Source organism: Amphibalanus amphitrite, unplaced genomic scaffold, assembly GCF_019059575.1.
Source record: "Amphibalanus amphitrite isolate SeventyFive unplaced genomic scaffold, NRLGWU_Aamphi_draft 000653F_arrow, whole genome shotgun sequence".
NCBI lineage: Eukaryota > Metazoa > Arthropoda > Thecostraca > Balanomorpha > Balanidae > Amphibalanus > Amphibalanus amphitrite.
The window spans coordinates 274,719-290,054 of NW_024882147.1; the positions used below are offsets into that span (position 1 = coordinate 274,719).

At 51.5% G+C, this 15,336-nt stretch overlaps 1 protein-coding gene across 1 annotated transcript in view; it reads right to left on the reverse strand.

Annotated features, from left to right (window-relative positions):
• The window catches only part of LOC122364046 (junctophilin-1-like), a 36,412-nt gene that overhangs the window by 5,111 nt on the left and 15,965 nt on the right, over positions 1 to 15,336 (reverse strand). The window contains exons 3-6 of the mRNA XM_043334083.1: positions 12,926 to 13,203; positions 11,982 to 12,152; positions 10,448 to 10,782; positions 7,695 to 7,813 (exon numbers count right to left, since the gene is read on the reverse strand). Coding sequence (XP_043190018.1) covers positions 7,695 to 7,813; positions 10,448 to 10,782; positions 11,982 to 12,152; positions 12,926 to 13,203 — 903 coding nt within the window. The remainder of the gene's footprint in view (positions 1 to 7,694; positions 7,814 to 10,447; positions 10,783 to 11,981; positions 12,153 to 12,925; positions 13,204 to 15,336) is intronic.

Consider the following 15,336-nt stretch of genomic DNA (forward strand, 5'->3'; position numbering starts at 1 on the left):
TCAGGTCACCAAAGTTACTTAAGTATTTTTTTTCTCGGTCAAATGCTACACAACCACGCTCGTAATTTGTCTTTATCTCTAAAACTCTATTTTTGGCAGGTGGTTGAAGTTCACGTCTGTGGCGCCGAAGTTTGCCTAGAGTAATCGGCCCTGAGACGTTATCAAGGAGACTATGTCCAATTTTTTTGCTTCAAAAAATGTTAAATTAATGGGTGATAAGGTACAGCAAATTTTGGCTTTCTATCCCTAAGCGTTCGTGAGGTATCGCAAATATATCGCCAGGGGGAGGCGAAAAACGCCCCCCCTCTCTTCCGCGCGGGCCCGCGAGGGTTAATGGTTCAGCTCAATACGTATGCATGAAACCTGAAACCATAATAGTTTTGAATAGCAACATCTAGGGGCAAGGTGCTCATGGATTTTGCAGATCGGCGTATCAGACAACAGTCGGGTCACCTCAATCTTGCCCCCACTGGCGAAAATTCGTGGCGCCGCCACTGCACTGCCATCTGACTATCACACTTCTCGCTCACTTCTCTCTCTCTCTCTCTCTCTCTCTCTCTCTCTCTCTCTCTCTCTCTCTCTCTCTCTCTCTCTCTCTCTCTCTCTCTCTCTCTCTCTCTCTCTCTCTCTCTCTCTCTCTCTCTCTCTCTCTCTCTCGCTGCCATCCTGCTCCGCCATCTGTGGAGAATGCGGAATGGGGATGCCGTTCCGCCTGCTGAAGCTGTCCTCCGGCGGACTGGCTCTCTCTATCGGCTTGCCGGCGGGCCTGAGCTGGTAGACTGTGCCGCATTACATGGCAGCCGGGCGGCACAGCATCCTGGTATAACGTAAAGGCTGGTTGCCGGTTTCCACGCAGCGCCCATTGCTCACTGCGCGGCCGGTAGCAAGTCCCTTTCCCGTTTCTGTTCAGGACTGAATTGGTGATAAGCAGAACTAGAAGTAATTTCTAGTTGGCGTACACCTTGAGTCTTTGTCTTGATCGATATTGCGTGGTTCCAGCCGTCCATTTGAACGACGTTTTTGCGGCCTTCATGTGCCTCCAGACGGGAGCGGACAACGTTCAACTCTGCCTTCGGCAAGTATTCAATCGGGACACCTTTTGTGAACCGATGCAGTTGAACTGGACCTAATAGGTAAAACTGTTGGTACAGACACCAAACTAGCACTAAACTACCTTCATAGGGGCACGCATCGGTCCGTAGACCCCACCCGCTGCGCCGATCCCGGGTTCCAGCTGCTCCGCCGGACCCGGACGGCGCCCGGTGCACCGCTGCAGACTACCGGACGTGGGTCTGGCGGCGCCGGGCCGCCGGGTCGCGCCGGACTCGGGGCGGGTCCAGTAGCGGCGGAACACTTTCAATTAAGGGGGGAGGGCACTGCCGACTTTTGGTCCCATTCTTTCCATGCAACGCCCATAGGGCTAATGTTAAAATGCCAAAGTCAAGGGGGGCCGGTGCCCCGGTGCCCTCCCCGTTCCGCCGCCTATGGGCAGGTCTGCACTAATTGCACGTGACGGCGCCGCTCCAATTTAGCGTCGGCAGCCGGGTGGCGACCGGGCGCCGGTGACGGCGGGTTGCCCGCGCCCCCCGGTGGCCCGGCGGCCTGACCAGCTATTTCTGTCCCGGCGCCCCGGCAGCCGGGCAGCCGGGTCGCCTGCCCTCCCCGCCCTCCCGGCATATCAACACAGCACGCGCTCCTGCCGCCCCCCCCCCCCCCTCCCTGCCCCGGTCAGACAGGCGGAAGTGAGGGAGCTGCGAGCGGGGCCCGTCCGACCTAGTTAACCTGACCGTGGCCTGGCCGGCCGGTCTGAGCGAGCAGACTGCCAGGCGGACCTGCGTCCGGACCGGCCAGGGTGGGGAGGGCGGCGGCTGGACCGTCTGGGTAAACACCACCACCTTGTCTGGTCGACCACCGATTCGGTGCAGCGGGCCGAAACCTCACTGCACTGACCCGCTTCCCGCATCGCCCGACCTCTGTTCGGTACGGCGCCTCCCCGCAACAGAGCCCCCTTCACTAACTAGCGCCGCGCTGGCCTGTATACGCAGCCGGGCAACTCGTATAAACGGTCGTCGCCGTGGTATGCGGCGTCGGCGCCGACGCGTCCGCCAAGAGCCGATCGGTTCTGCGAACGGGGCCGCGTTCCGGCTACTGGTGCATTGTTCGGTGTTCCGTCAGCGCTGGGGGTCGTGAGTCAGCACAGCTCCGCAGGGAGGGGGTACGGGTGGTGACGAAACCCCGCCGACCTCCACTCTCTCCCCTCACCCTGCCACTGCCTCCCCGTCCTACCGGGGGCCCAGGGCACGAAATCTCGGTCACGGGGCCACTGGAGAGCCGGTGGTGCGCACTGGGAACATGCCAGAACGCGGTCTGGCCCCGGCACCTGTCGATTACACCACGCGACGCAGATGCCGTCTGTGCAGAGCTCGGCGCAGGGGCGGTCTGCGTTGCTCCTGTCGGGGAAATAGAGATATATGGGACGGTATTAACCCGGCAGTTGCTGGGGTATTTCGCCACCCACCGTTTGCTGGGGGGGGGGGGGGGGCGTTAAACGCCCCCAGCCGATAACTCGAGAACCAATAGGCGCAGCGAAACGCACGAGGCGGCAAACGAAAGAACGCGACGAGACGCTTCAGATGAGTACTTTAAAGTTGAATTTTGAGGTCACAGGTCGGGTCAAGGTCAGGTCAAACACCTGAAATCGGGCTTTCAGTAGCATGGACTTCAGGACTTCGCAATGGGCGCCTCTCGTCATAAACTCTGTCAAAACGGTGCACAATCCATCATATAAGGCCTACAAGAGTGTCAGCTCCATGTAGGGGTCAGTCAAGCATAGGTCGGGGTCAAGGTCAGGTCAACCAGGTAGGCACATATCCTCGAAAATCAAAACCGATATTCGCAGCCTGTGACACATGTTTTATGGGTAATTTGGGGCGTAGAACACGATGGTGGCATTCATTTTATCATATGTGTACGTGTTTGGCTCAAAAAGTTCAATTTAAGAAATATGTACATGTATCATGGTCGTGAAGAAGTCACGAGAAATTGCCAAGATTCAGTTCAAGATTTTGGAAAATGCGGAACGATAATCAATAATCGAAGATAGCCATTTGATTGTTCATGGCATTGGCAGTCTAATGGCGTTTACGGCATGTCTGTATGTCTATTCTGTGATTTTATATGATTTTTTGAACATATGCCGTTTTTGGTCGAAAACTCAGAAATCATGACGTCACTAAAACCTCGATATCTCAAAAATTTTCCGACCGATTTTTTTGAAACTTTGTCACAATAAACTTCAATCAATTCCCTACAGGTACCCAAAATTTGGGCGCGCCATTTTTGTGTTATGGCCCGGCGAAAAAAGTGGGGGCGTTTAACGCCCCCCCCCCCCCAGCAACTCGCGGGTCGTCCGGCGCTGCCATGCACCGGAGGGTGGTCCGGTGCGGAGACCTAACAATCTCTTCCACACAATGTCGGTTTTGCTGCTTTGATTAAGTACAAAAAAATAAGCAGAAACTTACCGACTAGGCACTGGCAGGACGATGAATACGCAATGACTGCAATTCACTTCTAGCAGCGTCTTTTCATTCCTACACAGCAGAACGGACGTCCGCATTGCAGTGGCGCGGGAACCGGGGGGGCTAGGGGGGGCTGAGCCCCTCCAACTTTTCGGCTGGGGGGGCTCGTAATGTAATTGAGCCCCCCCCAGCTGGAGGAATCGAAATAGGAAATCTACCAACATAATTTCATAGACTCATACATAGTCGCGGGAACCGGGGGAGGGGGCAGTGGGGGAAGCTTGCCCCCACTACTCTGCGGCCGTGGGGGCGGTGCCCCACAACTTTTCATGAGAGCAGGCACCGTTGGGCAGCTTGTCCCCCGCCGAAATTAGGGGTTGTGGTTCACAAAGGAAGAAAGCATATAAGTGAAAAATCCACCTCTTTCACTGGCTCGGCCATGGGTGAAACTTTGACATTACCATTGGGGTCCCAAACGTCCAAGGGGGCCTCCATTTAGTGGGGGCCTCCAAGCAATTAGGGGCCTCCAATCGTGGAAGCGGTAATTTACGAACCACGCCAGGGTCTCCTCTAAGAAACTTTCACTGGGGGACCAGAGGCTCAGAAGCCAAACCCAGGGTACCCCCAAATCCAGTTTTCTCATCGGATTTAGGCCACTTATTTTTCGTCACAGCTCGGGTGCCATGATTTAATTTTTTAATATTAATAAAGAAATGGTAGGTCACCTGACCCTATTTGTGGTTCCAGGCCAGCAGGGTGACATTGTATGCAAATTTTCCCCGCGGCGTCCGAAATCGACGAAAATTTCTGGCTTTTTTCACTTTCGACAATAAAACAAAATGCCTTTATTATAAAAAAAATCTAACGGCACAGCATTGCGCATGGAATCTAACCGACCCCAGAAAATGTGAGGGTTAACCCTATTCCGCACCTGGGGTGAGGGTTGCCCCCCCCCCCAAGATAGTTTTTCTGCTCTACACTGAACATTTTAAAAGCTAAAAACCTGATTTTTTGTATAGCTGCTTTTCTATCTTTTCTCAGCGTTCATTGAAAATTTCAAGTTTCTGGGGTATTTGGTTTTGGAGATATGACCTTGTTCTTCAGGTCATGTCATGCCCTAAATGACGAATACCCAATATCTTGCGTTGGCTATGGGCCTTGTGAGCTTTTGACACCCTGATTTCGTTTTTTTTTGCCAGTCTTACCTCCCACCTATCATTGAACATGTTGTTCTGCGATGTAGATACAGATGTCAGGGTCATGGTCAAGGTCAGCCTACGTCATCTAAAATTGTTGCGTTTTAGGCAAGCTGAATTTACTTTTCGTGAAGTTTCTTTGACTGCATGCATGTAGTAAAAGCTTCGCAGTTCATGATCTCATGTAATAGGCAGAGACACACAAACCAATTTGTGCACACATCAGTACATACACAGACATACAAACACATATCATTGACCTTGACCTAACTTGACGTGAAATGATCACAGCCAGCAAATTAGTCGGATAGTGTGACAAAGAGCTGTTCTAGCTGGCTTGGCACTAATACGGCAGCGTCATCGGTATATGATGGGTTGGCCCGCTGCTTGTGTAGGTATTTTATTCGACATCACGACAATTTTGTCTTACAAAATTTTAAGCTTCGCGGTTAAGAGCAACAGATTCTTTGGGAAGAGACGAATCCAATGATACCAAATTTTACCTCCTCAGGTCAGTCATTGACCTTTCATCAGGTCAAACTAAAGAATGTTGCTGTTTGGGGTCACCGTTGCCGATTTTAGGACTTAAGTACGTATCGCTAAAGTACGTAGGACAAAAGTACGTATGCAAATGTTCGTACGCAAATAAACGTAGGCGATAAAGTTCGTATGCTAAAAGTAGATCATGAACTGAGAAGCTTTTACCAAAAATACAGTCAAAGAAACTTCACGAAGTAAATTCAGCTTGCCTAAAACGCAATATTTTTAGATGACCTAGGTTGACCTTGACCCTGACCTTGGCATCTCTACATCATCGAACAGCTTGTTCCATGATATATGGGAGGTAATACTGGCAAAAAACGCCGAAATCAAGGGGTCAAAAGCTCACAAGACCCATAGCCAACGCAAGATATTGGGTATTTGTCATTTGGGTTATGACCTCACCTGAAGAATAAGGTCACATCTCCGAAACCAGAAACCACAAAAACTTGAAATTTTCAGTGGACACTAAGAAAGGAATTAGAGAAGCAGCTATACAAAACATCCGGCTTCTAGCAAGCAAAATGTTGAGTGCAGAGCAGAAAAACTACCTGGGGGTGGGGGTGGGGGTGGCAATCACTACCCCCCCCCCCCCTATGTGCGGGCGAAGATTAAATAATTTGAATATCAGGAAAACAATTTATTCAAACAGGTATTCCAAATTTCCAACAGAGTCCCGCTTTTTTATAGGTGACCTCCGATTTGTGTAGAATCTAAGTTGCCCAGGGGGCCTCTTATTTGTAGGTACAGTACAGAGAGCCTCCTACTTCGACTACTTGTACAGAGAGCCTCCTTTTTGTACATACAGCTAAGCTTCTACAGGTCGAGCGCCGGTCTTCTAGTTGTACGTACAGAGAGCCTCCTACTGTTACAGAGGGCCTCCTATTTGTCTAGGGGGTCTCCTATTGGTTAATGGCGCATCCTATTTGTCCAAGGGACCTCCTATTCGTCTAGGGGGCCTCCTATTTGTCCAGGAGGCCTCCTGTTTGTCCAGAAGGTCCCGTATTTATCCAAAGGGCTTCTATTTTCCAGGGGGCTTCCTCTTTATCCAGGGGGCCTCCTACGTGTTCAGGGGCCTCCTATTTGTCCAGGGGCCTCCTATTTATCCAGGGGTCTTCTATTCGACCAAGTGTCTCATATTTGTGCAGGGGTCTCCTACTTGTTCAGGGGCCTCTTTTTTTGAAGGGCCTCCTTTTTATTAAGGGAGCCTTCTATTTGTCCAGGGGGCCTCCTATTCGTACAGAGGGCCTCTAGCTCCTTTTTATCCATGGGCCTCCTATTTGTTCAAGAGGCCCCTATTTGTACAGAGGGCCTCCTACTTGTCCAGGAGGCCTCCTATTTGTCCAAGGGGCCTGCTATTTTCTAGGGGGCCTCCTATTTGCCCAATAGGCCTCCTACTTGTCCAGCGGGCCTCCTATTTATCCAGAGGGCTCCTATTTTTAGGGGGCCTCCTCTTTATCCAGGGGGCCTCCTTCTTGTTCAGGGGGCCTCCTATTTATCCAGGGGCCTCCTATTTGTCCAGGGGGTCTCCTAATTGTCTAGGGGGCCTCCTTTTGTGAAAGGGGCCTCCTATTTGTCCAGGGGGCTCCTAATTGTCCAGGGGGCCTCCTTTTGTGAAAGTGGCCTCCTGTTCGTCAAGGTCTAGGGCCTCCTATTTGTCCAGGGGGGCCTCCTATTTTTCCAGGGGGCCTCCTATTTGTACAGAGGGCCTCCTACTTGTCCATGGGGCCTCCTGTTTGTTCAGGGGGCTTCTTATTTGTACAGAGGGCCTCCTATTTGTCTAGGGGCCTCTTATTTGGCTAGGGCCTCCTATTTGTCCAGGAGGCCTCCTGCTTGTCAAGAGAGCCTCCTATTTCTCCAGGGAGCCTCCTGTTTTCCGGGGGGGGGGGGGGGCTCCTACTTGTTCAGGGGGCCTCCTACTTGTTCAGGGGGCCTCCTATTTGTCCAGGGGGCCTCCCATTTGTCTAACAGGGCCTCCGATTTGTCCAAGGGGCCTCCTTTTTATACAGAGAACCTTCTATATGAACATCGTACCTCCGTTTGTAAAGTAGCTGGTGCGTCTCGGGGGCCTCCACTATTGGGGTCCCAAAATGACAATTGGGGTCCCAAATGTTCGCATTGGGGTCCCACATGGGACCTCAAAAGTATACAAAGTTACACCCATGGGCTCGGCAACTCATTTGGCAGATTAAAACCTTTATTCCAAAACGCTGCCAAAACGGTAGTTTCTTCACTCAGCTGAGACGGAATACCTACCACACTTTTTTGCAAATATTTTCGTTTTTTTTTCGTTGAAAAGGCCAAGGTCTGAAAAATAAGTGGCCTAAAACCGGTGAGAAAACTAGATTTGGGGGTACCCTAGGTTGATCTCTATTATGGTTCAGCCCCCCCAGTCTGGAAGAAGTTCCCGCGCCACTGCCGCATTGCGGCATATACTCACCCGGCTGATGAAACTCGGGCGCGAACTGTTTGGCGTGAATACGGGCGACGTCCGAGTCCTCCCTGGAGTGGATGGCCGCGATGTCTGCCTGCTCCGCCTTCCCGCGCGCTGTGGCCGTCCTGCAGAGGGGTGGGCTCCGTCAGTTGAGGGTTCGTCCAGTAACGAATGTTTCAAAACTCTGCGTGATTGATAATGTGCAAACATGGGAAATAAGGCGATCGCGGGTGGATAGTAAATCCCTAAAAATAATGGCTTAGTTGCGATAAAATCACAAGACGATGTATAGATGTCTATGTAGGCGATGTCATGACGCCATGTCTAGATGGTAATGCGAGTGATGTCTATTTATGACATTCGTGATATTCTTGGAGTCAAAAATAAATTTTCATTAGCGATCAGCCGCTGCGGAGAGTGGTTTCGATCGCACCAACGATTTGTACCGCCACTCTGTTAATTATTTCATTCGGCCAGGGCGGCACGGCGAGAATCGATTGTCAATAGCCAATCGGTGCTGGATCACCGCCCGGTCGGTCTCGCCCCCCCTCCCCACCCCACCCCTCTCTACCCCGCCCCGCCCCAGCCACGCTCGATGTCGGGTGCAGCCACGGCTGCACGTGACTTCCCCACCACGCGGTGGTGGCGGCCTACCGACCGTCACGTGACCTCTATACCTGGAGGCGATAACGGGTGCGGCGAAAATTAAACATGCAATGAAGCAAAGCACGATGCATGTGTTATGCAACAATTATATAAGCGTGGAAGTGCTTGATGTAAACAAAGGGAATGGAACTTTAGTGGTTAATGTTTTTTTTCGGATAGTTGTTCTTTCCAAAGTTGACTTTGATCTGATGTCGGAGTGCAGCCGGAGACGTGACAGACGGTAAATTGAATCTTGGTAAACCCATACGCCGTGTTATCGACTCTCAATGCTCAAAGACAGACGGTCTTTTGAGCAGACAGGAAGTCCTGGGACGGAGAAGTCTTGGATACGAAGAGCTCGGTCTACAATCTCAGAGTTTCGGGAGTTACCTAATTTTACGTGCCCATCAGGGTTTGATAATTGGTGAATATTTAGTGGATCTATCGAGCACGTCATTTAATGGTGGAATATTGAATGTCGCGCGTACACGTCTACTGTCCCCGTAGGTAATGAAAGACGTAAATACGAGACGAATGCATGTTCGTATTCACATCTGAGAACTCCATATCCATACAACACATCTAAAGCCCATTATAGTCCAACATATTGCATGTCCCATGACGCATTAAGCATTTCCACGCTTTTCTGGCCTATATCTTATGGCAAGACTATACCTACGGCAGTGTCAGAGATGACCAACTACCGCATAATTCACGGACTAAATGCAGACCATAATAGACAGCACTGATTCCCATGAACGTTTCGACATTTCCGGCATCCAAAACCGTCCAAAACCGACGCTTCCTTCACCGGTAAGAATCTCTCATTTTTGCTCGGAGGTGCTGCGAAGGGATAATCGCGGTAAACAGAAGTGGGCGCCGGTAAACAGCGGGTTTCGTCCGGCCGGCGCCGCTACAGCGCCCGTGTTGTTCTGCCGTCGCATCCCGGACCCGCCTTCCCCGGCCAACACAAATAGGCGGCGGGCAGAGCGGGTCGGGCCGGCCGCGGACGGGGAACCGTCACACAACACCCGTATACTGAGCTGTACGGACCCGGACGGACGCGGCCGACGGCGGAAAATAAACCGCCGCATCCGCATTGAATGAAAATTGGGCTATAGACTGAAGCGAAATGGCATGGGGAGCGGCCTGGCGCGCATTGTGCTATTGAGAGAACTTCAACAGGATTTTGTTGGATGTTTCGGACATCACGGTCTCGCCAAAATTTCCACTCTCCAGGAAAGTGAAGTAGGTACACTTCTGAGGTCAAGTAGCGTCCATATCCAGTCGTCCATTCGTGTGAATCACCGATAGACGCTAAATTTGAAATAAAATTTGAAAATAATACTTAAGTTTATGTGTTACATAACTATACCAAAACAAACGTTTCATATTCGGTCTATCAATTTAAAATTAATCAGATGAAGCCTAAAGCCAAGTTTCTTAGAACCTCACCGGAATGTAATCTAGACCAAAGCATGTGACATATTATTATGTTTCAAATATGCCACGTTCAAACTGGGATGGTTGGGTGACGTTTCGCTGACGCGGTCGGTTAGTCGTCAGCTCCCTATAAAGCCGGCCCGGCCCAGCCAGTCCAGGTCGCCGGAGCGCCGCGTCTGTCGCGGCGGCGCCACATTTGGCGACAGCGGCCGGCTGCCAACGCCGACCAGACGGCAGCTGGTGACACGGGACCCGGCAATGAACTCGGCGCCTGGCGGCCGGCGACGGTCGACAGACGGACGGACGGCGCACCAGACGCCGGCAGTAATGGCCTAACGCGGTACCGGCCATTTGCACGGCCGTGTCACGCGGCTAAGTGGAGCCGGAACACCGCACCACGAGCTGCAGCTGCGGCCCGGTACGGACAGGCCTGCAGATAACGTTCGCAGTTCTGCCGGTTTTCTGAGGCTTAAAAACCTCCTTCCCCGGTGGCGGAGCCCCTAGTCTCTACATTTTGGCTACTCATGGTATTGGTCAACACAGCTAAGCGTCACCCTCACCATTCGCCATCAACGATAAGTTCCTGCATCGCCAATACTCCCAGCAGAAACATAAAGTCGTTGTTTTGTGACTGACAGTTACTGACACGCGAGTTTTCCAACTGAACTGACCTGCTAATGGCGATGTCTGCCTTCTGAAGGGCGATCTTGGACGCCCGGTTGGCCGCGTTGACGGCCGCCTCGATCCTCTCACGGAACTTTGCCGACCGGATGAGGAACAGGTGCTTCTTCTTGTTGGACGTGATAATGACGTTGTTCTTGTACTTGCCCTCCTCGCGCGTGCCGTCCTTGAAGGTGGTGACGCCGTAGCCGTACTTTTTGTTGTTGTACCATTCGCCCTCGTATTTGAGACCGTCGGAGCGCTCGCAGACGCCGTAACCGACGCGCCGGTCGTTTTTCCACTCGCCCATGTAGGTTTCCGTGGTGCTGCTGTCCAGCTGCTCGTCCTGGCAACGATAACATCGGCAGTCAGTACACAACAAAGAGTCAGTGGCCAGCGATTGCTGCTACCGGCCGCGACATGCACTGAGGCTGCTCAATTCGCTAAGCGTACCTTTTCACAGTTTTACTTGTAATAATTTTCTCGATTTGCATGGATGGGTGGGTGAGGCACTGAGACACTGAGACACTGAGATTTACAGAATGTAACTACTAACTTGTAAGCAAAAAACCATCCTCCGTCCGTCCAAATTCTCTATGGGACGCATGCTACGTCCATCCACGGGATGCCTGCGCTGGTAGTCTGTGCCGCCGTACACGACTGTATTGCGGCACAGTCTATCAGCAGACATCGCTCGCTGGTGGCTCAGTAGGACCGCATATTCGATAGCTGACCATATGGGAGACGAAACTGATCGAATCATTGAATCAACGTGGGAGGGAGAGGGAGGGTGAAAAGAAACTCAGATCTACTTATTTGGTGCACAGCGCCAACCGCACACGATCGATAAGATTTGCCCTGCATTCAGCTTGATGCTTGACGGTATTTCTCATTAGACACGGGCGTTTTCTCATCTGCCGATCATCCCTCACCTTACTTTTTCTATTCTTAGCAACAGATTAGACACCGGTCTTGTGCGGTCACGCCAGGTTTGGTCGTGTTCCTATCCCGTCTCTTACCACCTTGTCACGCAAGCGCCGTGCTCGTCCACAAAAAACTGAATTGTGCATAAGCAAACGTTGACGGATAGGCGCTGTCATATTCCAGTCAGCGATAGATCGAATATGGATAGGACATGTATACTAATGCATCACTCCATGCACAATTGAACAACCATTCCTGGTCGTCTGCGATGGAGGACATTCTGTCCGGCTCATAGTGCATGGGAAGACCTATAGTTGCTGAAAACATCACTTAAATAAAAGGTAGACGGATATACACAGATGAATGTATATCCTGATAGGGTAGATTAATGAGCACTCAACTCCTGAAAAAGCATAAGTAAACTTTCGAACTCAATAAATGATAGGTAATTACCTACTGCATAAATACCTGATTCCCAAGAAGTCACAAATCAGCCAAACATCAACATTGTTCATTTCAAAATCGTTTCATTTAATGTATAAATTTCGACTCCACAAACAACGATGATCACCTGCATTACTTTCCCTTGGCTATGGTCCTGTAAACCAAACACCGACTGACCTCCACGACGAAGCTGCCGTTGGACTCTGTGTGGAAGCTGCCGTTGGTCATGTTGGACTTTGCCGAGTCGGTGGACATCCAGGAGACGCTGCTGTTGGTGGAGCGGATGCTGCTGCCGGTGCCGCGCTTCTCCAGGTCGCCCGTGCTGCGCTGTTTCCGCAGCCGCAGGCCCTGAGGTGTTAGACGGGGGGAGGGGATGTCAGAGGAGGCTCAGAGACGGGCGGGGTTCAGGAGGCTCAGAGGCGGGGTCAGAGACGGGTGAGGAAGAGGGTTAGAGGCGGAAGAGGGCGTGGTTCAGAGGCGGGCGGAAATCAGACGGGGCGGGTGAGGGTGATGGGTGCCGACGCAGCGGTCATTAGGGTCGGGTTGGCCGCGCCCGGCGCCGTGTTCCGATCTCCATCGGCGGCCAGCGGCTGATCGGTGGCTCGCCAGGAGCGCGGCGGCCGCCTCGCCGGTCGCTGGGTCTGATTCGCGCGGCCGGCCCGAAATAGAGCCGCCGTGGGGCGCGGCGCGGCGGCCAGGGATCACATGGCGGCGACCTGCAGCGGCAGCAGGTCGCCGGCCCGTGGCCGAGACTGGTGACAGATATACCGGACAGAGCTGCCGTCACTCAGCCGGAGAGCGCACTGTTGGAGCTCAGCTGCAACGCTGCACGACTTCAAAACAGCACTGATAACGATACTTCATGTGCATTGGTTGAAATAAGTCACCAGGACGGACAGGCGCTAGATGGTGGCGAAACTAATGAATTTCTATCAGATGTCACGTAAACAAATAATCATAGATCATCCGGAAGACAAAATAATAAATGAGAACATGATGAATGGACAGAGTATCATAATGAAGCAGCTGCAGCGCTGAGTCATGATGAGCCAGAAATCCTACAATGTCTAAAATGTTCGAGCCCCTTGCACCCTACCATTCCAGTGTCTACTGACTCTCACCTGTAGAATATTCTTCCTGAGTGTGGTGCTCTTCTCGACGAGCGAGCCGCGGCGCGGTGGCGGCTCGTCGGAGCGCGCTTTGAGCACAAAGCCGCCGCGCGTGTCGGCCATGCGCCGGTCGCGCTCGGCGGTCGGCTCCCCGGCTCCCTCGCTTCGCAGCGAGGCCGACGACTGGTGGTGCGCCTTGCTCTTGGAGGAGCTGGCAGCGCCAAATGAAGAGGACGTGCGCACGCCGTAGCCATGCCGGAAGCCGCGCTGCCACTGGCCCTGGTATGTGCCTGTCGAGCCGAGAGACGGGTGGGGTCATATTGCACAGTGATGCAAATGGGGTCCACGAGTGGCCATAAATAGGTACCGAAAAGGCCCAAATTTCAAGTTCACCTAATCGAATAAAACGTAATATGGCCAGTCAGGCAAATGTTTGGGGTGTCTGAAAAGTATGATTTTCATAATTTTGTCAAAACCGGCCTCGTGTATGATTGTCAGAAGTCGTGACATTTTCTATGTCGTAAAATGACTGTCAGATGCTCGCAAGTTCACAGGCCGCTAGCGTGCGTTCATTTCATACAAATGGCAAAAATTATACATGACAATGATCCCCAAAGTCTGCTGCTTCTAATGCAGGGTCACAAATAGCCGTACCTTTTTTGGTTTGGCGTTGATTTCACTATTTGTCATCATGTTGCAATCGCTGTTTTTTACTAAAAAATATTTGCTTTCGTTTCACCTACAGCAGTTTACACAGTGTGTGCCCGTTAGTGCACCATACCATAGCATTCCCTAATCATTTCTGAGCCGCACTGTGAAAAAATTAAGGCGCTAGCACAGGGCTGACCGGCGCTACTAAGGTTTTCGTCCGTTGCGGTCGGCTGCCGCGGTGGGCGGGCGGCCGCGCCGCGGGCGGGCGGCCACAGCGGGGGTTCGCCGTTGCATCCCTCTCCTGTTCCTGAACGAAGTGTCCTAGCGCCTTGCAATAAAAACCAACGGATTGCCCTTGACAAGATCTCGCGAGTGAGCATATTACTTTTGACTTAAGGTCAATATTTGACCTACTTATAGCAGGTCAAAGTCAAACGTCTGTCGAGATTGCAATCCGCGGTGAAAGCAATCCGCCCCGACCGCGGCACCGGACCGCGCCGGACAAAAACTTCAATAGCGCCGGTCTGCCCTGTGCTAGCGCCTTAATTCTTTCACGGTGTGGCTTAGAAATGATTAGGGAATGCTATAGTATGGTGCACTAACGGGCACACACTGTGTTAGCTGCTGTAGGTGAAAAGAAAGCAAATATTTTTCACTAAAAAATTGTTATTGCAACATGATGACAGATGATTAGATCAGCGCCAAACGAAAAGAGATACGGCTTTTTGTGACCCAGCATGAGAAGCAGCAGGCCTTAGGGATCATTGCCATGTATAATTTTTGTAGTTTGTATTAAATGAACGCATGCTAGCGGCGTTTGAACTTGCAAGTATCTGACAGCCATTTTACGACATAGAAAATGTCACGACTTCTGACAATCATACACAAGGCCGGTTTTGACAAAAACATGAAAGCCATGAGATTTCAGATGCACCAAACATTTCTTTCGTTAGCCATATCGCGATTTACTCGGTTTGGTAAACTTGACTTTTTGGTATTTATGGCCACTCGTGAACCCCATTTGCATCACTGTGTATTGGTGGGCTGCTAAAGAAGCAATTTATTAAGGTTGATGTGTGAATATAAATGAATGGAAAGCGTTGCTGAAAGAGAGTGATGCATCTGCATTCTACACCTAACTTCATTGAAACTAAATCTGGTGTAAGTTTGCAAGTAATTCACGGTAACAATGCATGGGAGGCATCACATTTTTCCGTTTAATGAAGTGCTGACCAATGTTAATCTCCGCATCATAGCCGGCAATCCGTTCTCCAGTCAACATTGCCGCTGTTGATACCTGATGGTTGCCACACAACTTTTCCCTTTCCCGACATGTGCTCATTTGTACCCCGTGGTATGCTCCCGTGACAGAGCTCACACACACAGGGACCGTTTCATAACGTACCACCCAGTCGTGCTTGTCATTATCGCGCGCATGACCGGTCGTCGCTCGTCTCCCATAAAGCGTCATGTTTCCTGTGACCGTGTGAGTGGCGGCGATGCGATGGCCCTCGCCGACCCCGATCCCGGACAACCCAACCAAACAGAGCCCTGTGACCGCGCCGCCGCACACTGGTCGGAAACGCCCTCACGAGAGGCCACGGGCGATTCCGGAGTTTCGGATTATTTTTTATATAGATCGATTTGAAATTGATCAAATTATTATACTTAGGCCAAAAAAACTAATCCGGGTGACCAAAAATAGCTGTAATCAGCCCCCGAAGATGGGGTATCCCAGAACTCGGAAACTGACGCGGAGCAAGAGGTTTCTT